The 26199-nt window shown below is 38.6% G+C and overlaps 1 protein-coding gene across 5 annotated transcripts; it reads left to right on the top strand.

Moving 5' to 3' along the window:
- The first annotated feature begins 51 nt into the window (after nt 1-51).
- Nucleotides 52-26185, top strand: ZNF891 (zinc finger protein 891). 5 transcript variants are annotated; one of them, XM_067701363.1, is made up of 5 exons: nt 52-186; nt 14039-16425; nt 20103-20169; nt 21188-21253; nt 22783-26185. In XM_067701363.1, exon 2 carries the CDS (start codon nt 14154-14156, stop codon nt 15789-15791), a length of 1638 nt encoding a protein of 545 aa, XP_067557464.1. In that variant the 5' UTR covers nt 52-186; nt 14039-14153; the 3' UTR covers nt 15792-16425; nt 20103-20169; nt 21188-21253; nt 22783-26185. The 5 variants fall into 5 exon arrangements, 4 of the variants coding, with proteins under 4 accessions (XP_067557464.1, XP_067557466.1, XP_067557465.1 ...); XM_067701365.1 differs by lacking the exon at nt 21188-21253; XM_067701364.1 differs by lacking the exon at nt 22783-26185 and having other exon boundaries at nt 14039-15830; nt 16261-16425; nt 20103-21510.
- The last annotated feature ends 14 nt before the right edge of the window (nt 26186-26199 follow it).

Below are 26199 nucleotides of genomic sequence, written 5' to 3'. Positions count from 1 at the left end.
GGCGGCGCGGAGGCTCCTGGGAAGTGGAGTCCCGGCCCTGGCTCCGCGGGCCTGGGGAGCGCGCGGCTCTGCTCTTCGCCTCCCAGCTAAGGGCCCTCGGCGCCGCCGCCTGCTCCGCGCGCTCTCGCCTCCCTTCCCGCTGCAGCCCGGTCGTTCCCACGCGAGAGGCAGGCACCCCGAGGACAGGTGAGCGCGCAGGCGCGCGGACGTTGAGGAGACGCGGGAGGGGGGAGGGCGAGGGGAGCGTGCACCCGAGCGGTGGGTCCTCCTCGGAGTTCTCCCCAACTGGGGGTGGGTGTTAGCGGGCGGGGGCGGGGGCGGGAAGCTGTGTTCCTGGGGCCGTGGGTTCCCTGGGGCGGAGCGGGCGCCGGGGGGTGAGCAGGCCAGGAGCAGGTAGGGAATCTGACTCTACCCCGTGAGTGAGAGGAGGAGGGATGCCCTGCTTGTACGTCTTACTTTATCCAGGACCTGTTCTTGCATCTGTCTTAACCCCGGTCAAATGAAAAAAAAAAAAGCAGAAGCCAGAAGTTGACGATTCCATTACGTTGTGCGTACTTTCTGAGGCCGTAGCCCGGGCTCAGCCTCTCCCAGAGCTCTGAGGGACCGCTCCCCAGAGGTAAAGGGGGAGCAGGGTATACAGGAGGCTTGCAACAGAAGCCAGGTAATCAGAACCTCGGAAGATTTCTGTCAATTAAAGAGAACCAAACACCTCAAGTTAATGACCTTAGCACTTTTCTGTGTGTGGGAAGATGCAAGAGTCTGGGCTCATTGAAGTCATTCCTTTGATAAGGATCTTAACTCTCCTGGGCCAGTATCCTGCCTGTCTCCACCCTGAATCCCCTCAGGGTGTAGTCAGGAAGGCTGCGGTGGCTGATGACTTGAAGGCTGCAAACATCCTTAGTTTGCTGATGTGGCAGGTGACATTCTTGTTCCACAGTGCCTCCTCTTGGTCATAAATTTGGCTAATATTTGGGAGGCATTTCATAACAAGTTTTTGGTTTGGGGGGTTTTTTTGGCTGCGCTGCAGCGTACGGGATCTTAGTTCCCCAACCAGGGATTGAACCCGTGCCCTATGCAGTGGAAGCGCGGAGTCTTAACCACTGGACCACCAGGGAAGTGCCCATGACCAGTTTTGTCCCATGGCACTAGGAAGGCTCGTTCCTAGATCAGGCAAAGTTTCTGTTGATAGGCCATTCGATGCGCTGGGTTTTTTGTGTTTGTTTTTTGTTTGTTTGTTGGATTAGGCCCTGTTGAGAATCTAAAATTCTCTGGATCGCTTGTCTTACTAGTTTATATGATCCAGTAGATGTTTTTCCTTGTTGCTTCTAACCGTATTTAGAGTTGTACTATTACAATTATTCTATGTAGAGTTAAGTATATGGTTAACTTCTTGGGACATCATTAATTTTGTTGGAGGCCTGCTAACACATTGGGTAATTCAAGAGCCAACAATCTTAGAAAACAGACAGAATATGACAGCTGGTAACATTAATAAAGTTATAGTGTAGCGGAGAGAGAAACGAGGCATAAATAATTTGAAAATGAGAGAGAGCAAATTAAAATAATGATTAGTATAACTAGTTGTAATCTGGTCACAGGCCATCAAGTCCACAGTGCAGCCAGCTGGAGAAGCCAAAATCTGGAAGGATCAGGTAGAAAGAAAAAGATAAATGTTTCATCTTTGTTTACAAAGGCATACTTATCAACTTGTAGGGCATAGCATAGAAGGAAAGTTTTTTCTGGAAAACGAAGATTAAAAGCCAGTATATTTCATTAAAATGTCATAAAATTATGAATCATATTTATCAGTTCATTCAGCCATGTAATTAATTCCTGTTATTCTGGATGAAGTCATCAGGTTTTCCATTAGAGTTTTGTAATTTCTTACCCATTTCAGTGGTATGATTTAAAAGTTATACTTGCATTTGTCAAAAATCCTTCTTATGAATCTTCTTGAAGATCTTCATTTTATGAAAGCATCAGTATAAAATAATGATTGTCTATAAATGACAAAAGACTTAAAATGACATGGTCAAAGATCTGATTCCAAGGCAGTTGACAAGAAACTTGGATATTTCTGTGACATACAACATTTTAAGATAATAACTAGAATTGTGACTGATAACATTATACAAGGACAGATCACATTTTTTAGGAATTCCGTATAAATTTTGGAATATCTATATTAATGACATTTATCCATACAATATAACCTAAGGTTTATCTCCAAACACTTGACAATGTTTCTCAAGTAATTTAACATACCAAATAAGACTAATTAGTTTAATATTCCTCTCTGAGTTGTCTCAGGGCTCCTTTGAAGCATCCCAGAGTTGGCTGAAGGTCAAAAGAACTTTAGTTAGAATTTGATATTTGGGAAGTTTGTCAAAAATATCAAAAAGCTTTCAAAGCACTTGGTCAAATAGGATCATAGGACACTGTGAAACAATACTTATTCACTTAACCAAAGTGACAAAAGATTACAAAAACAAATAAAGATCACTTAAAGGCAAAGAAATTCACGCAATGTGTTACCAAAAGCACTATTCCAAGAAAACTTTGTTCTCTTAACAGAGAGGAACCAAATCAAGTCTTGCACCAGCCTATTTTTAATAACAAAATCCATTTACCTAATTAAATTTAATCCAATCCTAACCATGTACAAAACTACTTTTTCAGGGCTCCCTTTCTACAAACTTACAAAACTTTCTGTATCCATATTAGTTTGTCCCTTATTTTTAATCTGGAAATAGCCAGCTCTAGGACAAAAATCACCCTTATTTTCCCAACAAATTCACTTCTATTCTGCATACCTTCTTTTACTGAAAACATACATCCTACCTTCCTTGCACATTAAAATATTTCCCTTAATATTTTTAGTAGCTTTAATTACATATTACAGTTTTAACCCTTAAAACCTTAATCTCTAGTGAAAACTGACAAGCAGCAAGTAGTTGTGAACTGTTTGTCATACCAGCATTTCCTGGTTGGCAAACTTAGGAATATTCCATAACCCCTAGTAACATACACCTTCTGACTTCTTTCTTCATTGTGGTGCAAGACGTGTGTCTAATAAACCCACACATCTTTAGTTTCCCTCTTGTAAGGGGACAAAAGGAGATAAATTTAGACCTGTTTAGCAGTTAATGGTCCAGTATTTTATCTTATTTGAAATAACCTGGATGTTCAATGAATTCCCATAATTTAACTTAACTTAGCAAAACTCAAGTTACCAAAAATCTAGAGAACCTATATTTTTTAAAGAATTTTTTTTTGATGTAGACCATTTTAAAAATCTTTATTGAATTTGTTACAATATTGCTTCTGATTTATGTCTTGGTTTTTTTGGCCATGAGGCATGTGGGATCTTAGCTCCCTGACCAGGGATCGAACCCACACCCCCTGCATTGGAAGGTGAAGTCTTAACCACTGGACCACCAGGGAAGTCCCTGGAGAACCTATTTTAGATAGACGTACCCAACACATAATTATTCCTAAAGAGTTCACCTGAAAACTCTTATCTCATTTACCTTTATTTTATAAGTTATGAAAATATCATCATACCAAGTTAATTTTTTGCTGACAAACTGCAACAGAAATAACGTGAACACACTGACCTTCGGTAAAGCAAGTACAATAAAACTACGACGTCTGGGACTTCCCTGGTGGCGTAGTGGTTAAGAATCTGCCTGCCAATGAAGGGGACACAGGTTCAATCCCTGATCCGGGAAGATCCCACATACCGCAGAGCAACTAAGCCCGTGCACCACAACCACTGAGCCCGTGCACCACAACCACTGAGCCCGTGTGCCACAACTACTGAAGCCCGTGTGCCCTAGAGCCCACACACCGCAGCTACTGAGCCCATACGCCACAACTACTGAAGGCTGCATGCGTAGAGCCCATGCTCCACAACAAGAGAAGCCACCGCAATGAGAAGCCCGCGCACCACAACGAACAGTAGCCCCTGCTCGCTGCAACTAGAGAAAGCCTGCGTGCAGCAATGAAGACCCAATGCAGCCAAAAATAAATAAATAAATAAATTTATTTTTTTTAAAAAATTTCTATTTGTCCTTAAGTAGGTTATGAATTAGATTTTGGGTGAGGGAGCCTTTCCAGTGGTTTGAGTTTAAAAAGGCCATTCTTCTGTTTTGTTTATTCACTTGTTTCAGGTTTTACCTGAGTGAGTTAATTGGGCTCAGTCTCAGGTCACTGTGGGCTGTATTTATATTTCTGATTTGTAGAGATTTGCAAGACAAAGACAGCTGCTTTTAATTCTCAAAAAAACTGGTTTGTCAGTTAAACGATATTAAAAGATTGATTTGCCCAACTATATTTTCTTTAATTTGCTTTTTTATATCAGAGAAGATTTCCAACTAAACTGAAAATTAAGAGTTCTATGTACCAGAAGTTTAGGGTTCAGTTTATCATATCTTCAAAGGCTTGTATAAGGCATTCAACAAAGGCCCTTTTTCTGATTGCACAGATTAGACCCAGAGCAAAATCTCGGTTATTAGTTTTATTAGCCCCTGAATATTGTTCCCAGATTTTACTTTATATTGTACGGCTCTATTGGTTTCCTTTTGTATTTTTTTTTTTTTTAAGATTTAATTTTATTTATTTTTGGCTACGTTGGGTCTTCATTGCTGTGTGCAGGCTTTCTCCAGTTGCGGTGAGTGAGGGCTACTCTTCGTTGCGGTGCGTGGGCTTCCCATCATGGTGGCTTCTCTTGCTGCGGAGCACGGGCTCTAGGCGCATGGGCTTCAATAATTGTGGCACATGAGCTCAGTAGTTGTGGCACACAGGCTTAGTTGCTCTGCAGCATTTGGCATCTTCCTGGACCAGAGCTTGAAGCTGTGTCCCCTGCATTGGCAGGTGGATTCTTAACCACTGCGCCACTAGGGAAGCCCTCCTTTTGTATGTTTAATTAATATTTCCTGAGGGGCACATCTACATGCTTTGTCTTATAATACCAATACCAAGCAGGGGAAGCATTACTCATTGGTTACCAACATTAAAGGACTCCTATCAACAAGTCTTGGTCTTATAAGGAGTCCTAGAAAGTTTCCTTTCATTTATCCCTCAACCATTTTATCTATTTTGTATAAAATGCTCTGGGGTCCCCAGTGAGGGGTTGAACCAAGGGACTCAGGCCCTTTTGTCAGTCTTTTAACTTGATTAATTGGCCTAACTGTTGCCCCAAGTAATTGTTGGTCAGCTATCTCAGTGTAATTTTCTTCCACCCCTTTATTTTATTTTTTTAAACAAAAATTTTTTAATTAATTTATTTGTTTTTGGCTGCATTGGGTCTTCGTTGCTGTGCACAAGCTTTTCTCTAGTCGCGGCAAGTGGGGGCTACTCTTCGTTGAGGTGCACGGGCTTCTCACTGCGGTGGCTTCTCTTGTTGCAGAGCATGGGCTCTAGGCACACAGGCTTCAGTAGTTGTCGCACACGGGCTCAGTAGTTGTGGCTTCCGGGTTCTAGAGCACAAGCTCAGTAGTTGTGGCACATGGGCTTAGTTGCTCCATGGCATGTGGGATCTTCCTGGACCAGGGTTCAAACCCATGTCTCCTGCACTGTCAAGCAGATTCTTAACCACTGCGCCACCAGGGATGGCTTAGCCCTTTAAACATATATATTTTAACTCGGGTAAATAGGGTGGACTTGTATGGGTCCCTTTGGCCCATCCAACCTTAGGTAGTATTGTACCAAAACCTTTTGTTTTAATCCTATTAACATCTGTTTTATTTATCCCATTTCTTAATAACCATCTAGAGATTTCTTTATCTTTTGGGGATGAGTCACTTTAAAATTTCCACCTGGTTGGGAAAAAATCTCTAGACTTTCCCTTCAGTTTTTTTTTTAATTTCCCTACTAATCAACCTAATTAACATTAATTATTCTAATGTTTTTATTAGCATCTGTAAGACCCATTGAGGGGAAGCATAGACCACAAATAAGACTTCCCAAGCCAGTTTTTTGTTTGTTTTAAATTAAAGGAGTTCTTAGATTAACCATTATATATATATATTTTTTCCACTGTTTAATATGTTTTCCCCCCCATAGGTACCAACAAAACAGCTGTTTATAATGAATGCTCTCTAAAAATTTACCAATTTAGAAGTTTCTCCCATTTGAAGGATCCATCATCTGGCCATTAATGAGATATATCATACTAGTGACTCAAACCAATAAGATGCAAGAGGCTTCCCCACAAGACAGTGCAAAGGATGCCACCTAAACAAGACCCAGAAAGTTTACTCCCAAAAATAGTTTAAGAAAGTAAAGGCCTTCGTTTGTACAGGCTGACACAATGAAGGTTAAGGTGGCAAAAAGACCCTGCGAATTGGTATAGTCAGACAAATGACTGCTCAGAATCCCAGTCTATTCGATTGCATCCAAATGTACACAATATGTGTACCTTTTGGACGGCAGAGACCAAGTTCTCAAACCACACACACACACACACACACAATACCCAAGGAGATCAGGCAGAGCATTTACATTTCAAAGGCACAGGAAGAGAAATGCAAGTTCCCCCAGAAGGGCTTTTGTTTCTTTAAGATCAGAATTCTGAAAAGATGTTTTATCAAGCTAGTGTTCTCTAACTTAACTGTGTATGCAGTAAAAGAGCCCCATCTTAGTCATTTTCAGGGTGAGATTTCCTTTAATTCCCAATTAAGTAGATCCTTGCAAGTATGAGCTCTATACGTACATGCACCTGGCTGGGGTGTTCGTCGGAGGTTGGCTTTCTGATGCCCCTAGTTTATCTGAGAGAATCTATTTCCGATTTTAAAGTTGAATTCGTTGGGGATAAAATTTACTAGTGAAATTGCATGGTGGCCCAGTGTGCTGCTTGTGAGCTTGACTTCTCTAGGTTTTTACCCTAGAGTCTTTTCAGCTCGTCTTATGTGTCTAGGTTCTCCCTCTGGTAGTATAAGACCATCGTGGGTGCTTGGATCACAGAGTGGCCAGTTCTTATTTGTGTCCCAAGCAGAGCAAGTTTTTTTAAGTTAAATTGAGTGGGATTCCTTATAGGGATGGCTGCATGTTATGAGGACTTGCCTTTACCACTCCTGCAAGTTTCTGAGAAACTTGAGAAAAAAGCCGTTGCTGGCCATGAGATTCCCTTCTTCAGTGCTGAAAGCTCTCATGTAATATTTTCACTTTTATCCCGACAAATTCTTGTTAAGATAGCCATTTGAAGAAGAATGCCAGGTCAGCCTCCTACCTAACCACTCAGCCCAGACCGCTCAGTGTCTTTCAACTGTTGTGAGGGGGTTCTTTTTCCCAGAATCTGTCACCTGGGGAGCCAAGCACCTGTTATACACCACCAAATAAAACACAGGATCATCCATCAATAGTTGGGAGATCCAAGATCCAGGAGAGACTCACCCAAATTCATCTGAACTGTCTGAGGAGGCAGACGGATGCAGGAGGCCTCTACCAAGGCTCTGGTTCATTGTAGATTTCATGCGAAGGAGCGAAGTCAGCTCTGGGTCCCTTCGTTGTTTGCCAAAACTGTCGACTGAAAAAAAATACACAACCTGAAAGTTGAGAATTGTGTTTTATTCAGTGGACTTTCTGAATAGCTCTGAGGGACGGCTCTGAAACCATAATGGGGGAGCCAGGATATACAGGAGTTTTTGCAGCAAAGACCTGGTGGTCAGAACATCAAGAGATGACTGTTCATTAAAGAGAACCAGGCATCTCAGATTAATGAGTTTAGCACTTTTCTATGTGTGGGAAAATGCAAGAGTCTGGGCTCATTGAAATCATTCCTTTGATACACATCTTAACTATCTAGGGCCATATTCTGCTTTTCTGCATCCTGAATCCCCTCAGGGTGCACAGTCCGGAGTGGCTGCAGTGGCTGGTGGCTTGAAGGCCACAACATCCTTTACTGATATGGCAGGCGACATTCTTGGTCTGCACCCCTTAATCTGTTAATGGATTGCATCACAGTAATGAGATATCATTTCTCTAAGGCTAACCTTAATACATCATTCCCAGATCTGTTTCAAAATAGAGTGATGGATACAAGAGTGTTCATTATACCATGACATTATAATAACAGTAATAGTTTTTCTGCTTTTTAACCATCCTGCGTTCCTGGTTAAACCTTGCTTGAATATGACATTGTATTATTACTTTAATACGCTGCCATACTCAATTTACTAATATTTTACTTAGGACTTTTTCAGTGTTCAGACTTAAGATTGCATCTTAATCTTTCTTTGTACTATCCTTGCAAGATTTTACAAGTCTCATGAGTAATTCGGGAAGCATAACTGTTTTTCTTCTACCTGGTAAAATAATTTTTCCCTTGAAAGTTTTGGGCTCAAAATCTTTTGGGGTGGATATTTGACTTCTGATTCCATTTTAAATGGTAGTGATTAATTTCAGTTTGTAGTTCTTAATTGAGTCAATTTGGGGCACATTTTTTTCTAGAAAATTGTTCATCTCATCTAAGTTTTCAAGTTTGTTGACATAAAGTTGTTCATACTATTCTTTTTTAGTGATTTTTTTTTTGGTGTTTTTTTTTTTTTGCTTTTTTTGGCCTCACTGTGCAGCATGTGGGAACTTAGTTCCCTGACCAGGGATTGAACCCATGCCCCCTGCAGTGGAAGCGCAGAATCGTAACCACTGGACCACCAGGGAATTCCCTTCTGGTGATTCTTTAAATTGCTGTTTGTTAGTGATATTTTAAAATCACTGCTCAAATTGTAGATATTCTTTTCTTTTTTGAGTTTAATATTTATTAGGGCCATCTTTTTTCTTGATTGGCTCTGCAAGATATACATCTACATTAATCTTTTCAAAGAAGCAGATTTGGGTTGTTTTGGTAATCTGTGCTGTGTTTTGGTTTTGTCTTATGTTCCTTGTTTTTGGTTTTCAATTAGAGTAACATTTGCTCTCTTTTTTTTTTTTTTGCGGTACGCGGGCCTCTCACTGTTGTGGCCTATCCCGTTGCGGAGCACAGGCTCCAGACGCGCAGGCTCAGCGGCCATGGCTCACAGGCCCAGCCGCTCTGCCGCATGTGGGATCTTCCCGGTCCGGGGCACGAACCCATGTCCCCTGCATCGGCAGGCGAACTCTCAGCCACTGCGCCACCAGGGAAGCCCTGCTCTCTATTTTTAAATTTTCCTTTCCTTTTTGCTATTTTTCTACTTGATTTGATTGCTTTATTTACTTTCTCTGTAACTTATTTACTTTTTGAAAAATGTGTACATACATTTTAAAAAAGTCTTAGATATTAAAAGCCTCATAATAAAAACAGGAGTGTTTCTTCTCCGTAGTGTTGACCTGAAATAAATAGACTGCCATGTATTTCTCCAGCAAAAATGGCTTTTTGGGAATCAGCAGAGAATTGCAATTCAAGGTCAGCTACCATGGAAATCCCCCACAGCAAGGGAAGAATAGCGCTTTTATAGAGAGGAAAAAGGAAGTTGGGAGGGTGATAGTAAATAATCAGTCTGTGGCTTTTCATTGGCTGAGTCCTCGCCAGGAAAGAAGAGGAGTCTGTCTTCTTCCTGTTGGGCTCTTCTATGATCACAGGACGTGAGAGCTCCCCATTCTGGTCTCCCAACTCTATTTAATTCATGTTTCTGTTTATTAATTTCATGGTGGCAACCAGTTTAAAATTTTTAAGCAGTTAATCAATTTGAGACGTTTTTTAGTTTCTTAGGTGTTAAATAAGAATCTTGACTATTATACCTGCCTGCCTTCCTACATCCTTAAGTCAATGTGATTATGTTGCAAGTATTGTAATGTAGTTCCTCTCAAAAATTTTGGCTAAATTCATGTTCAGTGTTTCCATTGTGATGACTATATAAGTATTCTCTATTGCTGAGCCGTAATAAGTTCCTTTCTTGTATACATTTTACTCTTCCTGTTTTGAATAATTGCCTTTTTATTTATTTGCTTTGTTTTCCCTAAACCTATGTAAAATGTCTCTCAATTCCATTTTCCTCAAGATCAAACCTGTCACACAATCTAATCATTTTTCTCTTTTCCTGAACACACATCCCCAGGAGCCCTCCATCATGCTGCAGTGTAGACTGATCAGTTATTCTCTAGGCTGCAGCACACTGGCATGCTGGGACTTCCCTTTCTCCTCACCAATTCCCTCATCTCATCTCTGTGTTGGACCTCCTGTTTCCTGGAAACTTCTATTTTCCCTTTTTAATGGATGATAACCTTATTATCTTTCCGACAAGGGGTGTATGTTAAGGTTGTGTATGACTAGAAATTATTTTACTTTGTCCTCATATTTGCATGGTACTGTGGACTAGTATAATTTCCTGGATAGGAAATTATTTTCCCTCAGAACTTTGAAAGCTGGCAGAGCTAGGTAGAAAATGGAGCAGTGTTACTGTTGAGAAATCCTATTCCATTGTTCTTTTGTATGTAACCTGTTTATCATCATTGAAACCTTTACATTCATCAGTTTATCTTTGGTATTCAAATTTTTCATGATGTTATGTTTATTCCCAGTCTTTTTAAGAAATTACCCATTTGATGGATCAGTACCTGGATAGTGTTATTTTTAAGAATTTTCTCTGTGTTTGATTCTGTCTTCTTCCCATTTTCTCTTTTCTTTCTTGAGCTCTGAATAATCTGGTGTTGAACCTTTGAAATTGTTCATATAGTTTTCTTATCCTTTCTGTCTCATTGCTTATCTTTTTTGGGGGAGGGAAGGTCAGCTTTCTGGAAAAGTTCTTTATCCTTAAACCTTCAACATTTTTTGGGTTTTGTTATTAAAATTTTAAATTTCTGGGACTTCCCTGGTGGCATAGTAGTTAAGAATCCTCCTGCCAATGCAGGGGGCATGGGTTCGATCCCTAGTCCGGGAAAATCCCACGTACCGTGGAGCAACTAAGCCCGTGTGTCGCAACGACTGGAGCCCACGCACCTAGAGCCCGTGCTCCACAACAAGAAAAGCCACCGTAATAGAAGCCCGCGCACTGCAATGAAGAGTAGCCCCCGCTCACCGCAACTAGAGAAAGCCTGCACGCAGCAACGGAGACCCAACACAGCCAAAAAAATAAATAAATAATTTTTAAAATTTTCTAAAATTTCCTAAGAACTCTCATTTTGTGATTTAAAAAACTGTAACATCCTAAAACATCATGTTTTACAAATGAAATACCTCTCTGGTGATTTTAAAATTTATATTATGAAAGTTTCAAAACATAGAAAATCAGAATAGTATAATGACCTCATTTGTACCTGTCACTGTATGTTGAAGTAAATCTAGGACATGATTCATTATTTGTAAATATTTCAGAATTTATTTCTGAATGATAAGTACTCCTTTAAAAGTCATAACCAGGATATCATTATCACACCTACAAAATTAGGATTAATTCCTTAATATCAAATATATAGATAGTGTTCAAATTTTTCTATTATTTCAACAAGGCTATTTTTTTAAAACAATTTCTTTACATCATGGTCCAAATAAGGCTTATGCAAGTTTAGGCCTCTTTTAATTTAAGGTGTGCCTTAGATTATGTCTCAGTGTTTCAGTTTGCATTTCTCTTATTATGACCATCTTTTGAGGATGCTATTGTTACTTTGAAATATGTCAGTGTCTTTTTATTGCTCTCTTTAGCACACTATTGAATTCTGGGTTTATATTGTTTTCCTTTAGTACTTTGAATATATTACTGTGTGGTCTTCTGGCCTGTATCGTTGTAGCTTAGAAGTCTGTAGTCAGTATAATTGGTATTCCTTTGTAGGTAATTTGCCTTTTCTTTCCAGTAACTTTAAATATTTACTCATTATCCCTGGTATTCTGCAGCTTTTGCTCGTGTATCTGGTGGATTTAAAACATTTATTCAGTGTGACATGTGGTGTATACACTTGCAGATCAAGGACTTCTATCTTTCAGCTTTGGATAAAAACAACCATTTTCTCTAATTTTTTTCTTTTTTTGTATTCTCTCTATCTTCCTCTTCTAGAATTCCTATCAGGTACATATTTATGTCTTTCATCCACCTGGGAATGTGAGTGTGTGAAGTAGGATTTATGCTTTTCCCTGACAGCCATTTGTCCTGATGCCATTTAATGACTAGTTTATCCTTTCCCCCACTGATTAATAGTGCTGCCTTTATCATGCGCTAAATGTCTAGCTACACATGAATCTGTTTCTGAAGTTATTCTGGTTTTTTTGTTTGTTTGCACTGGGTCTTAGTTGTGGCTTGCTGACTCCTTTGTTGTGGCATGCGGGCTCTTTAGTTGTGGCATGTGAACTCTTAGTTGCAGCATGCATGTGGGATCTGGCTCCCTGACCAGGGATCAAATCAAGGCCTCCTGCACTGGGAATGTGGAGTCTTAACCACTGTGCCACCAGGGAAGTACATGAAGTTATTCTGTTTTATTTTCTCTTTTTGCCCTGTTATCATTCTGTTTAAATTAATAGAGATTTATAATGCATTTTGAAGTAATATAGTAGAGCAAAGCATTACTTTAATAACTGCCTTGTTATTCATGTCTTAATTTTTCTATAAAACTTATAAAACAAATTGTCATGTTTCAAGAAGTTCCTATTGAACATGAAGGAATGAATTTAATGAAAATCCCAATGCAATTCTAGTTTGAGAAAAATTGAAATCTTTTAATACTGAATGGTATTAAAATGGTGAATCTCTCCATTTATTCAGATATTTTTTCCTGTTGTTTGGTAAAGTTGTCCAGTTTTTTATTAGTTCTGTAACTAAGAAAGAAATAAAACTATGGGGAATGAAGAAATGAACCCAGAGTACAATTCTCAGCTTAATAATTTTAACCAGAAGGCAAACTAAGTTCTTTTTTGAAGAGGAAGCCTAACTTTCTGATTTTGTGGGGTTTTGTTTTCTATAAGTAGAGTATAGATGTGAAAAAAATACTTCTTCCACAAAACCTTAATTGCCATAGATTCATTCAGTTTATTCAACAAACATTTTTTGGGTGTCTGCCATGTGCTGGGGAGTGTTCTAGGTATTCAGAATACAAGCAGTGGACAAATCAGACAAATATTTCCATCTGATTTACACTAAAGTGGCAGGCTTATATACATTTCTGGATTAGGGGCATAAAATCTACCTGTTGAAGATCTTTGTCTAAATAATAATGCCATTTCTCTAATTTTGTCCATTAAACCTGAACTCTACTGAAGTATAATACTGAGATAGAAGTCTTATATTTGAAGGTATCAACTAATCTTAAAAAATTGAGATCTGTAAAAATATTAGTGTAATACATTATTGCGTGATTTGTTGTGGTCCTTGAAGTCTCCAAGCATACCTCTTTTCTTTCACACTGTGTCAATTGTTTTGATATTTATATTAAGGCCATTATGAAAATTATTCAGGAAAGTATTATACCATCTAAAATTGTAAAGGCCTCAGTCTCAAAGCTTAGAACATAGCTCATGCCTCTTTGTTGATCCCATTCAAGTTTTAGATAGAATGAATCATCATAAGGAAATACAGACTTTGAGGATAGAGTTTAAATTGCAGGTAATCAAATGAACGTTTGTTTCAAAGTCACATATTTACTTTTAACAACTCCAATAAAATTTCTAAGTAGGGTAGCAGCCAAATCATCAGTCCTATTAATTATATGTGAGGTTATTTGGGTAAATACCAAGTTACATATACAACAAATAAATTTACCTAAAACAGTTGTAATTAGAAAAAAATTCTTTATTCTAAAAACTAAACTAAAAAGTAGCAAAGTATGCATGAAATTCAAACAACTATGTCTTTTTAAACTGGTTCTTTGACTTTAGTATTTTAAAATAATGCATGCTTTTTCTACCCAGAGCTGAGTAGTAGTCTACAGGAGAAGCCAGTATGAATAACCAAGATAACAGTAGAGGGCCAAGGATGACTATATTGCATGTCAGTACAAATCCCAATAAATATTTTAAGCAGGTGAGACCTTGCTGGAAGGTAAAAGAGAGGGTCTACAATTTTTTTTTAACCTTGCCTCCAATGGGGCCCTATTTTCACCTTTCTTCTTTTACCTGAACCTGCCTCTTTGGCTACAGGAAGGACACCCAGTGAAATGCATCCCTGATTTGATTGGATCAGAAAAACAAGAAAAGAAGTATCCAGCTCTCTCAGCCCTATTGTGCAGGCGGATGTCACATTCAGGCTCTCAAGATGGCAGCCATTGACCTATGCCCGATATGGGCTCTACCTACACAGGACTCTGCCTGTTTCTATGTGAGAAGTACTGAGGGGGAAAGGATAGTGCCTGGATTCCCAGCAACCTGGTTACAGGGACAAGTGTCCTTTGAGGATGTGACTGTGGAGTTCACCCAGGAGGAGTGGGTGATGCTGGACTCTGCTCAGAGAAGTATGTACAGAGATGTAATGTTGGAAAACTATATGAATCTCACCTTAGTGGAATATCAGTTATGCAAGCCTGTGATCTCCCTGTCGGGTCAAGAAGACATAAGAACTGTGAAAAGGAGAATTCCCCAAGGCACCTGTCTAGACTGGGAGATTCAACTGAAAACCAAAGAATCAACTTCTAACCAGAATATTTTTTGGGGAAAATCATCTAGTGGCAAGAAAATGATAAGATTCACAACGGATGATTGGTCTCCCACATTAAGAGCAGACTGGGAATGCCGTAAAATCAGAAAACAGCACAAGATCCCAGGGGGGATTTTGAGGCAAGTGACATTTACTCAAAAGAAGGCAGCATCTCAGGAGGGATTGTATGACTATCATGAATTAAAGAAGGACTCTAAACTCAGATCAAAACTTGTTTTTTCAAAGAGAGTTTCCATCAGTAAACATTGCCATAAGTGTTACTTAGATATTGAGTGTTGGAAGCATAATTCAATCCTAAACAGTTATGAAAAAAACTCTGTAAGTGAGAGGGTCTGTGAAAGTCATGACTATGACAGAGCTCTGTGGCATCTTGAAAGAACTCAAACAGCACAAAAAGAGTACGCATGCTCCGAACATGGCATACACTTTAAACATAATAATATGCTTCCTATATGCAACAATTGTCATATGGGGGAGAATTCCTATGAGTGTAATAAAAACAAAACCTTTTGTCATCATTCATCCCATAAGCAACAGGAGCAAACTCCTACTGAAGAGAATCATGAACATAATCAGCATGGGAAAGCTTTCAAAAGGATTTCTAATCTTATTTTGCACAAGAGAAGTCACATGGGTGAGAAACAATATGAATGTAAAGAATGTAGGAAAGTCTTCAATGATTCCTCAACCCTAAGAAGACATATAAGAACTCACACTGGTGAGAAACCCTATGAATGTAATCAATGTGGAAAAGCTTTCAGTCAAAAAACATCTCTTAAGGTTCATGTGAGAACTCACACTGGAGAGAAACCTTATGAGTGTAATCATTGTGGAAAATCCTTTGGCACAAGTTCTTACCTTATAGTGCACAAGAGAATACACAGTGGGGAGAAACTCTATGAATGCAATGACTGTGGAAAAGCCTTCAACACAAGCTCTCACCTTAAAGTTCACAAGAAAACACACACTGGAGAGAACCTTTATGAATGCACTGACTGTGGGAAGGTTTTTAGTGGTCTCTCATCTCTTAGAATGCATGTGAGAACTCATACTGGGGAGAAACCCTATGAATGTAAGGAATGCAGGAAAACCTTCAGTGTTTCCTCTTCCCTTAGGAGACATGTGAGAACTCACACTGGAGAGAAACCCTATGGCTGTATTCAATGTGGAAAAACCTTCAGTCAGAATTCTTCACTTACTATACACAAGAGAATTCATACTGGGAGAGAAACCTTGTAACTATTAAGAACATGGAGTTGCATTTTTCAGTGTCTTAAGGTGGATTCCAAGCTCATTATTTCAGTCTTTGTTCTCTAAAATAAGCATTTAAGGCTATAAATAGTCCTATAAACACCCCTTTAGTTATATAACACATTTGGTGTATGATAATTTATTTTGTTTTAACTCTGTTGTCTAATATTTATTATGACTTTATGACTTTCAGATCCATAGCTGTTTAGAGTTATTTTAAATATGTTTTCAGTTACCTTATGGATTTCTAAGTTAATTGCATTATCTTCAAGGTATCTGGACAATATGATACTACTTCATTGTTATTTTCTTGAGAGTCGCTTTCTGGTCTGGTGTGACAGGTATCGTTAGTAGCCAATCAAGCATCCAGTTCATCCCTCCCCGTAGGGAGTGGATAGTATCACTGGGACAGACCTATCTAGTGTTTTCTCTTTGCCTTTTGCACTTTGTCTTTCAGCCTTCCCCAGTCTTCTCCCTTTGGATTTTGCATTCATGGAGCTGAATGAGCCATCTTGTGACCATGAGGATGACAAGGATGGTGTCAAAGAGATCCTGGTTTCCCAAAGATATCTTCAAATAACTGTACCAGCACTGCGCTGCTTATATCTGTGCATCTTTTTATGTGAGAAAAATAAGCTTATTGATTTTTTTAAGAGCAGTATGTAAATACAGTCAATACAGTAACCTCGTTTTAAAAAAGAAAAAGATCACAAGATATGTAGACTTAAATATTTTACGTTGGGTGTACAAATTTGGATAAGAACATAGAAAAGAGAGGAATGGAAGAGGAATATTGATAGGACTTTTGTGCTTAGACTAGAGAGGATGGAGCTGAGGTCATTGAAAGCAGGTGTCAGAGAAGCAGGAGGAAAATCCCAACATTTCAGCATGAGAAAACCAAAGAGTCTTCAAGTAGAGGGGAAGTACCAATTTTAAATGCTGAATGAAGCCCGTGAGATTTTGCTACTTGGTTTTACAGACACTGATGAGATTAGCTCTAATTTATTAAGAAACAAAATATGGAAGGAAGAAACTATGATGGAAGAAAAAGGCAATAGTCACAGTTTTAGTCCTGTTTATATAGAGTTGTGAGATATCTAGATGAACGGGCTGATGTGTAGTTCTGAACCTGAAGAGGTGTCTAGGACAGAGATATAATTTTAGCAACATCAGGAGATAGACTGTACTGGGTTGTGTGGAGGTGAGTAAGATTGTATAGGGAAAATGGATGGTGTGAAAAGAGAATGTCTACCACTGACCATGGAGACCTCCTATATTTAAAGTAAGTAAAAATGGAGTTTTACTAAACCAAGACAAACTAGTGTTTGAAGAAGGAAGGTAAAACCGGTTGTTTTAAATGCTATGAGGTCAAATTAGATGAAGTCTTCAAAAGCAGACGTATGGCAACGTGAAGGTTATTGCTGAACTTAGGTGGAGATAATGGTATGTTGAGGATTGGTGGTAGGTTAGGATGAGTTTCATAATAAAGGACGAGGAAGTAAAGAGTAAATATAGACAAGCTTGAATAGTAGGAGAAAGATGGGGAAGTAGCTGGAGAGAGATTTGGTCAAGGGAAAATATGTTTTAAATAATGAAAAACTAGAAAATATTTAAATCCTAATGTGATGTATCCAGTATGGAGAGATTAAATGTGCAGGCATAAGAAGAGGGACAGTCAGTACCATAAAGTTCCTGAGAAGGGGATGGAGGTATCTGGAGCACAAATAGAAGGACTGATGTTTGCTGCAAGAAGGAATACTTCCACCATTCTCTCAGAAGGAAAGGAGGACTGTGTGGGTTGGTTTTAATTACCTCTTTATTTACTTATATCTAAGTTACTTGAGCTAAGAGTATCTGAGCTATACAATACTGCTTGTTTGGTTTCTCTTTTTTTTTTTTAATATAAATTATTTATTTATTTATGGCTGCGTTGGGTCTTTTGTTGCTGCGCGCGGGCTTTCTCTAGTTGCGGCAAGCAGGGGCCACTCTTCGTTGCAGTGTGTGGTCTTCTCATTGCAGTGGCTTCTCTTGTTGCGGAGCACAGGCTCTAGGTGTGCAGGCTTCAGTAGTTGTGGCTCACAGGCTCTAGAGTGCAGGCTCAGTAGTTGTGGTGCACGGGCTTAGCTGCTCCACGACATGTGGGATCTTCCTGGACCAGGGTTCGAACCCATGTCCCCTGCATTGGCAGGCGGATTCTTAACCGCTGCGCCACTAGGGAAGTCCCTGTTTGGTTTCTTAAGAGCAACTTTCTGGCCCAGTGTGGCAGATACTGCTAGTTGCTAACCTAATACATGTTTCCTACTTCTCCTTTACTAATAGTACCTCAGTTTTGCTTAGAGTAGCAGTGTGTCCAGTTACAAAACTCTTTATCCCAGGCAGCCTCCATGGCCAAGATTAGTCATCCCCCCTGTTCTTGGCCAACAGAATATAGACATGAGACTGTAGGTTTCATGCTAAGATTATCTGCCAAGAGTAAGATGGATAAAAGACTGGTCAGAGGTTTTACTGGGGAAGACTCTATGCATGTGAAAGTCCCCCCAGGTTACCGGTAGGGCCTCCTGTGAAGACAGCAAAGCAAATAGCAAAGTCTAAGTGAATAAGAAGGAGAGTCCAGTTGAATATAAGATAGCAACGAAGAAGAGAGTTGGAAAGTCGAAACTAGCTGGTATGAGCCTCAAAGAAAGTCTCTGTTTCTTTTTACAAGGGGCTGCAATTGGTTAGAAATAATATTGGTGAGCAAGGGGGACATTGATCCTACACGCCAACCTATAGATATGGAGTGCATGCGAATAGACAGCCCTTCTTTGATGTGACTGCTGTTGAGTAGGTTTTTTCCCAGGGGTAGCCAAGTTTAAGTTAGTGCAAAGAAATGATGGGAATTTTTAGGGAAGTTGTTGAAGACATAAAGGAGTTTGTCACTCAGGGAAATCTCAGAGGGCACCATGGAAACAGTTTCCACAAGGGTAGGAATTTGGGGTTTGTGGCTGGGATATGAGGAATACAGAACATTTTTATGATGGCAGTACTGACAGAGAATGTAAGATCAGAGCTGAGGGTGGGTTGACACTAGGCTGTGACCAGTGAAAACAAAATTTAGAGGGAGCCTAGATTAAATCCCAGCAGGTTCTAAGATGATAGATTCCTAGTCTAGTAAGATTCACACGTAGCTTGGAAAGGAGCACCTGCAGTCATGCTATGGCACCAAATATTCCCATTGTTCATTAGGTGTTTGCGGCCCTCCAGGGTACAGCAGTAGCAGGCAGCAGTTAGAGAAGAATCCCAAATGCATGTGGCGTTTGTGCGAGGAGATCATCTTGAGTGGCATTCAGGAAGGGGGCGTGCTCTGCTTGGTTGGGCGCTGGCATTTATGCACTAGTTTTGGCTCACCAGTGACTTGGCACACCAGCAGCTGTGGGCTCAAGCAGTCTCACCTGGTGTCTCACCTGGATTTTTACTGCAGCAGCCTTGTGATGGGTTTCTCTGACTCAGACCTTACTTTCTTCCAGTATGTTTCCTGTGCAGCTAGCCCAGTATCCTTCTATTACTTTTTATTACTCTTGGTGTTTTTTTATTATAAAAGTAATACATGCATATGAGAAAAAATGTAAACAACATCAGCCCTACACAAGAGAAAGTCATCCTCCTGCCTTAGAAATTTAATATTGTGGATGAGTGCACTTTATGTACATTCCATGTACATACAAATATAGATTTCTTTGTACAGAAATTGAGTCATAACTTTCATTCCATCTTTTTTTTTTTTGCAGTACACAGGCCTCTTATTGTTGTGTCCTCTCCCGTTGCGGAGCACAGGCTCCACACGCGCAGGCTCAGCGGCCATGGCCCACGGGCCCAGCCGCTCCACGGCACGTGGGATCTTCCCGGACCGGGGCACGAACCCGTGTCCCCTGCATCGGCAGGCGGACTCCCCACCACTGCGCCACCAGGGAAGCCCTCCATCTTTTTTTAATCATATCTTTCTATGTCAGTATATGTCGTTCTGTTTCATTCTTTCATTGAAATAGTTTAGTATTTGATTATGTGGATGGACTATAATGTACATTTAATCCATTTTCCCCTCCAGATGTTTCATAATAACAACGAACACTGCATAAGCAATATTGTTAATATATTTTGCTTTCCTTTCATCTGTTCTCCATACTGCTCCCAGGGTTATTCGTCTCAAGTACTAATCAGGTTATATTACATCTCACTTCTAAATCCTCAAGCGGACTTCCCTCCTTTTACCTTAAATGTTCTACAAGACCCTTCATGCTAAACTCTTACCTGTCTTTTCAGGCCACAGCCCTTGCTGCTCCATCTCTTCACTCTCTCTGGACCTTAACCTGGCCTGTTCATCCTTTAGGTATTGTATCCTACATCTGCTTTAACATGCTTTTCACACCTTCACAGTATTGCCTGGTTAATTATGTGTCTTGCCCTCTAAACTTTAAGCTTTGGTAAGGTAGGAACTCTAAATTGTTCATTATCTTATTCCTAGTACTTGTCCCATAATAGGTACTTATTTAAACATGTATGGTTTTTCCCAAACTTTTGTGCCTTTTATTTGTTTACTTAGTATTTCAGTGGAGGCTGAACTTAAAATAAGAATTGGGTTTCAAGTGATTGTATAAGGCAAAAATTGCATAAAATCAAAAATTTTTTCCAAGCGCTGGAGTCACACTCAGCATAGCAAGATATTCTAACAATTGACAGGCATGCAGAAACTAAGACTGTTAAGAGAAGTGAGGTTTAATTATTCATATACCCTGCCCTGCCTCTACCACCCTCAAGTTCATATACCTTGTTTGGCCACTGTTCATATGCTGCTACAGTGTGTATTACATTAAAAGGAGTGAAATGACCCAGTACTGGTGAGGGTGCCATGTTCTTTAGGCTACTGATGGAAACATAAATTCACACAATCTTTCTGGGGGACAGGTAAGCAGTATGTGTCCAAAGCGAGAATATTCTAAACCTTTAACCTAGCAATATTTTCTTAGCTTTTATAAAAGAACCCTTCATTCAAACATGTATAAGTAACAATAGTCATCTGAGTTTCATACTCTAGTGAAGAACTAAAATTCCTAAATTCCCAATAATAGCTAATTGGTTTTTAAAAATTATGTATGACCATAAAATGGAATGTAATGTGGTCATTAAAATGTTATTATGTATTTATTGACAAATGGGGATGTATCTAATATACAGTAAGTCCCCTACATACGAACCTTCAAAGATACGAACCTACGTTCGCATATCCAATCACATTAGTTCATGTATATAGTGTACATTGTCACGTGCATGCATCCTCTACAAGTGGTTGTGCTTTTGTGTACTTTACAGTACTGTATAGAATACAGTAACAGTGTCTTTACTTCAAGCCCAGGATGTCCGGAAGCAAGCATAAAAGCAGCAGTGATGTAGCTTGTACTACTGTATTTTTCAAGGTACTGTACTATAATATTAAAAACTTCTACTTTTTGTGTTTGTTTTTTACGTATTTGTGTGAAAAATATTACAGTACAGTACTATATGGACAATTTTGTTAGTTGGGTACCTAGGCTAACTTTGTTGGACTTAACGAACAAATTGGACTCAGAATGGAACTCATTTGTATGTAGGGGACTTACTGTACTGTGATTTTTAAATACAATTATAAAATATCAGAGTATAACCATGTTTTTATTAAAATGTATATTGTAAATATGTGTGTATGTGTGTGCATTGAAATATCCTGGAAGATTATATACCAAAACGTTATCAGTGGTCATTTCTGAGTCGTAATTTTTTTACTTGTTGCTAAATTTTCTAGTTTACATAGTAAATAGAGCTAAGTTGTCTATTTTTTTAAATAGTAAACAATTCCATCGTGAACTACTTAAATAATTTTCAAAAGCATGATTTTAATATCTTCAAAGTTGTATATAGATTTGCTCAGGCTATTGTTAGATATATAAATTCTAGCCATTTTTAAAACTCAGATAATTTTTTTTTACACTTTTTAAGCCAATTTTTCTATCTACAGCTTTTTAAAGGCACTTTTTGAAAATGTTGCTAAAGGGCCTGGGCTCTTTTTAGACTTCATCTAAACTGACCTCTAGGCAAAATTCAAAATATGAGGGAAACAAATAAGGTGCTATGATTAGAGGAACATATGTTCGATAAGGCAGTCAGGGAGGGCCTCCATGAGAAGGTGACATACAAGCTGAAATCTGAAGGAAAGGAGTCATCCACAGAGGATTGGAGAGGTGGAGGGACACAGAGCTTTGTAAGTACAACAGCAAGAACAAAAGTCCTCATTGAGATCTTGACATGTTTGTTTAAAAAAAAAGTCCTAGGCCAGTGGCTGGAACGTGGCCAGGCAAGGTGGTAAAGAGAAGCATATATGAAACCAGGCTGGAGAGTAGGCCGGATTTAGAAAACACCTTACCAGCTCCAGCACGAGTTTATATTTTATTTGAAGAGCCATCAGAAGCTCTTTAAGAATCTTTCATAAGAGATTATTTTTTGAAAATTACACTGACTATTGTATAGAAAAATCTTGGGAGACCAGTTTAGGAGGCTACTGTAGCAGTTCATGTATGAAATTTGGATTACAGAAAACTGTCATTTCCTTAGCATACAGAGTTCTTTTAAGACAACAAATAAAATGAGATATTTACTTAACATGAACAGGAAATTCACAGATTAATAAATGTCACGACATAAACTCACCTGTAATTTAAGGCATAGCAAACAGATAAAATTATATTTTTCACCCATCAGCAAAGTTTCACATTGAATCTGAAATTTCTATTTTCTGATCAATTTCCATTTTTCTACATAATATTGTTCTCTGTGATATTGAGAGTATTGGTGATGCAGAATTTCTTAAAACTTAAATACTTTTCTTAAAATTCATTTCTTAAAAATTTTTTTAAAATATCAGATAACTAATTTGTTTACCCTTTTCTTTACTAACTTTTCTCTCTCCCAGGCTTTAAAGGCAGACTTTTTGAAAGTGTTACCTCTTTCTTCCAAGTCATTCACACCCAATCTGCAAGGTTTGCTGCCTCTCTGCTTTGAAATTTCTTCCATCTCTTCAGAAGGATTTAACAGTTTCCTGTCCTGAGACGCATTGTATAATATTCAATAGAAAATTCTTTGGGGTCATTTCTCAGTAACAAAACTTGACCCAGCCTGAATTCTATGTGGGTATCTTATTTTAAGTCCCCTGAAGCACCGGTTGTTGCTTTCTAAGAAAATATAGAATTCTGATTGTTCTTGCAACAACTAATATTTACATCACTAGTACTGAATGTACCTGTTGCTCCATCTCCTTATCCTTCTGCATTTATAGTAACTTCTTGTTTTAATGTTGAAGTGTAATAATCTTTTGGGAAACTTGTAAAAATTTTATTGAAGCATAATACATAGAGAAATGTGTACAGCTTAATGAATTTCCCCAAATAGAATACACCTATTTAGTCGGCCCCTAGATCGAGAAAACGAAATGAGTACTTTCACTGATGCTACTAGAATCTTACACTCAACTCCATTCATCCCCTCCTATCAAGTGTCACTGTCATGCTTCTTTAGTTTCATGTATATTTTAAACTCCAGCTGATATTATAATTGTTGTGTTGACAATATTCATTTGTATTTCTTGCGGAGTCATCTTTTTAACAGCCATTTAAAATGTGAAAACCTTTCTTAGCTTACAGGCCCCGATATAGCCCATGGGCCTTAGTTTCCCAATACTTGACTTATATTTACCCCTTGTGTTCTTTACTGCCTGCACTGCAAGGTTTCCATCTAGGACCAGTTCATACTGTCTGAAGAACTCATCTTTAATGTTTCTTTTAGCACAGGCATGCTACACAAGTTCCCTCCATTTTTGTTTATCTGAAACATCTTTATTTCTGCTTTATCTCTAAAGGACTTTTAGCTTGGTATAGACATCTAGATTGGTCGAATATTTTTTTTCCTTGTCAGCACTTTAAAGGTGTTGTTTCATTATCTTCTTCCATCGTTTCATTTAAGATGGAAACTTGCAGTCTTCCTGTTGCTGCTGTGAAAGTAGTCTCTCCCCTACTCTGTACCAGCTTCTGATAACCAGGCTTTATCTTTTGTTACAATGTGCATAGTTGTGGTGATGTCCCACTTTAGCCTGCTTGGAACTTGCTGAGCTTCCTGAACCTGAGGGCTGATATCTTGCATCTCTTTGCAAGGTTCTTCACTAACTCCTCAAATATTTGTTCTGTCATTCCTCTTCTTAAAAGACTAACTAAACACATTAGAACTTTTGAGTTTGTCCTAAATGTCTATGTCTTACACTCATCTTTTTTCCCCTTCTCCCTTCTGTTTAGTATGGATAATTAGATAATCATGACAACAGAGTAATAAAAATATTATAACTGTTTCAGAGCTATGATGGTTTCCTTCCTATGTTTCACACAAAGTTTTCACAACTTGAATATGCAAACCTAAGACAATTGTGTGTCTGTAATACAAACTCCTTATAAGTTTGTTGTAAGTTTATATTATAAACTCCTAGATCAAAATGTTCAAATTGGATGTTTAGCCCTTCACACGTATTGAGATGGTCACACTATGTATCACCATTATCTCTTTGTCAAACCAATTGGAACTGAAATAATGTATTATACAAGTAATTTAAAGTACATCATATGCTTTATTCTGTTTGCTTTTATACCTTAATGTGTCTGGCTGGCTATTGCTACTGAATTTCATCTTGAAAAACAGGAAGCTTTACTTTTGGTCTTCTGCTACCTCTGAAAAGTGCCACAGCTTATAAATGTTAAATACGGAAAGATATAACACAGACTTGTGTGCTGAAATTGACTGAAAGCAACTATGAACCTTGCCAGCACTGACTTGCTATGACAAAGAAAGCATACTGTATAAATGAAAATATCCACAAACTATTCACTTTGTTTTTTCAGTGGCAACAGTGTTTTGACATATCTTTTACTGTATAGCCTAGGAATTAACTGTATTTTGATGTAGTGTATTTAATACATTATCTGTATTTTAATTAAATTAAAAATAATAGCATAGTTATTTTGTGAAATATTTTACCACAAATGAACAAGAGGACTTTTTTGGTGAGTTACATAGTTCAGAATGATGTTGCATGAAGTAAATTTTAGGGGAAATTTCTTATTTTTGATAAAAATGATTCAAGCAACATATTTGGTGAGCTACCTGCAAAGGCACTCCCTTTCCTGAGTGCCCCTCACTCACCTGATCATAGGCCTCTTCCCACTTTTTTCTCCATCATACTTCACTCTCCCCTGCTCCATTAAGGAGGTCACATTTGCTTTCGAAATAAAAGTCCTGCTTACTAGGAGAAAATAGATAATTCAAAATATTATGGTTTTCCTAGACCCTAGGGAAGAGACGCTATTACACGAAGAACAAAAACAGAAGAATGCATGCCATTTCCTACTTGGGCCAATTTTAAAACATTCCCTCAAGAACATGGAGTACAAATTCAGCCAGGCAACTTACAGCCCACCCCCTGATACTTCCTATGGAGAAGGCAGATACCTAAATTCAGATTCTGAATTTGGAGGATTGGTAAACTCCTTAGGCCAGAGTCCCATAGTTCTCCATCATTACATTCCTATATAAAAAACTGGGGGCAGGGTCTAATCAGTCCCATTCCTCCTGGGAGAAGTCTATGGCCACACCTCTGAATGTTACACACCTCTGAGATGACAAATACATTCTTGTTCACCAAAGACTGCCACAGGGTGTGAGGGAAATTATTAATACTGGCCACCACTATAGGAAAGAGGGGATTTATACAGTGGAGTTGTTCTGATAGTTTGAGGCTTTGAATGGCTCTAGAAAAGTAAATATTAGGCAACAGCTGTGTGTTTTGTTGTTACATTGAATGGAAAAGAAATATGCCAGCCTCTCACTTTGTAAAAGAACAATTATATATGCGTGAAAAAATATGCTTAAATAAGGCACTCATTCAAGTTCTAAATTACATATTTCATGTACTAAACGCAAGAGAAGTTCTTGAAAGGAGGCAATCAGATGCTTTAAAGGTAAGATAACCTTTACAATGGGAAAATAAAGTTTGGGCAGGTGTATGTGGAGATGAAAACAATCTGATTTATTTGGACAAATATGTGCTTACAGAAGAAATGTTCTTACTGAAAATGGAACAAAAGAGGTAAACAACCTTGACATTTTCCTGTGATGTACCTTATTTACATTTATTTCAGACTAAGACATCTAGTCAGATTCAAGGGTAAACATGAGTTAGCATAACCTTAAGTCCAAACTCTGTCTCAAAATTAAAACCATAATATATCTAAAGATGTTTCTATAATGTCTGTATGTTTTTAAAAAAGCATGCTACTCCTCATTGTTGATG

The sequence above is a fragment of the Pseudorca crassidens genome, chromosome 12 (assembly GCF_039906515.1).
Source record: "Pseudorca crassidens isolate mPseCra1 chromosome 12, mPseCra1.hap1, whole genome shotgun sequence".
NCBI lineage: Eukaryota > Metazoa > Chordata > Mammalia > Artiodactyla > Delphinidae > Pseudorca > Pseudorca crassidens.
The sequence above is the reverse complement of the archived record's forward strand: the minus strand, read 5'-3'. Positions and strand labels throughout refer to the sequence as shown.

Bases quoted from the DNA above. Each gene is read 5' to 3' on its own strand.
- ZNF891 (XM_067701365.1), top strand. From the start codon at position 14,154: ATGGCAGCCATTGACCTATGCCCGATATGGGCTCTACCTACACAGGAC.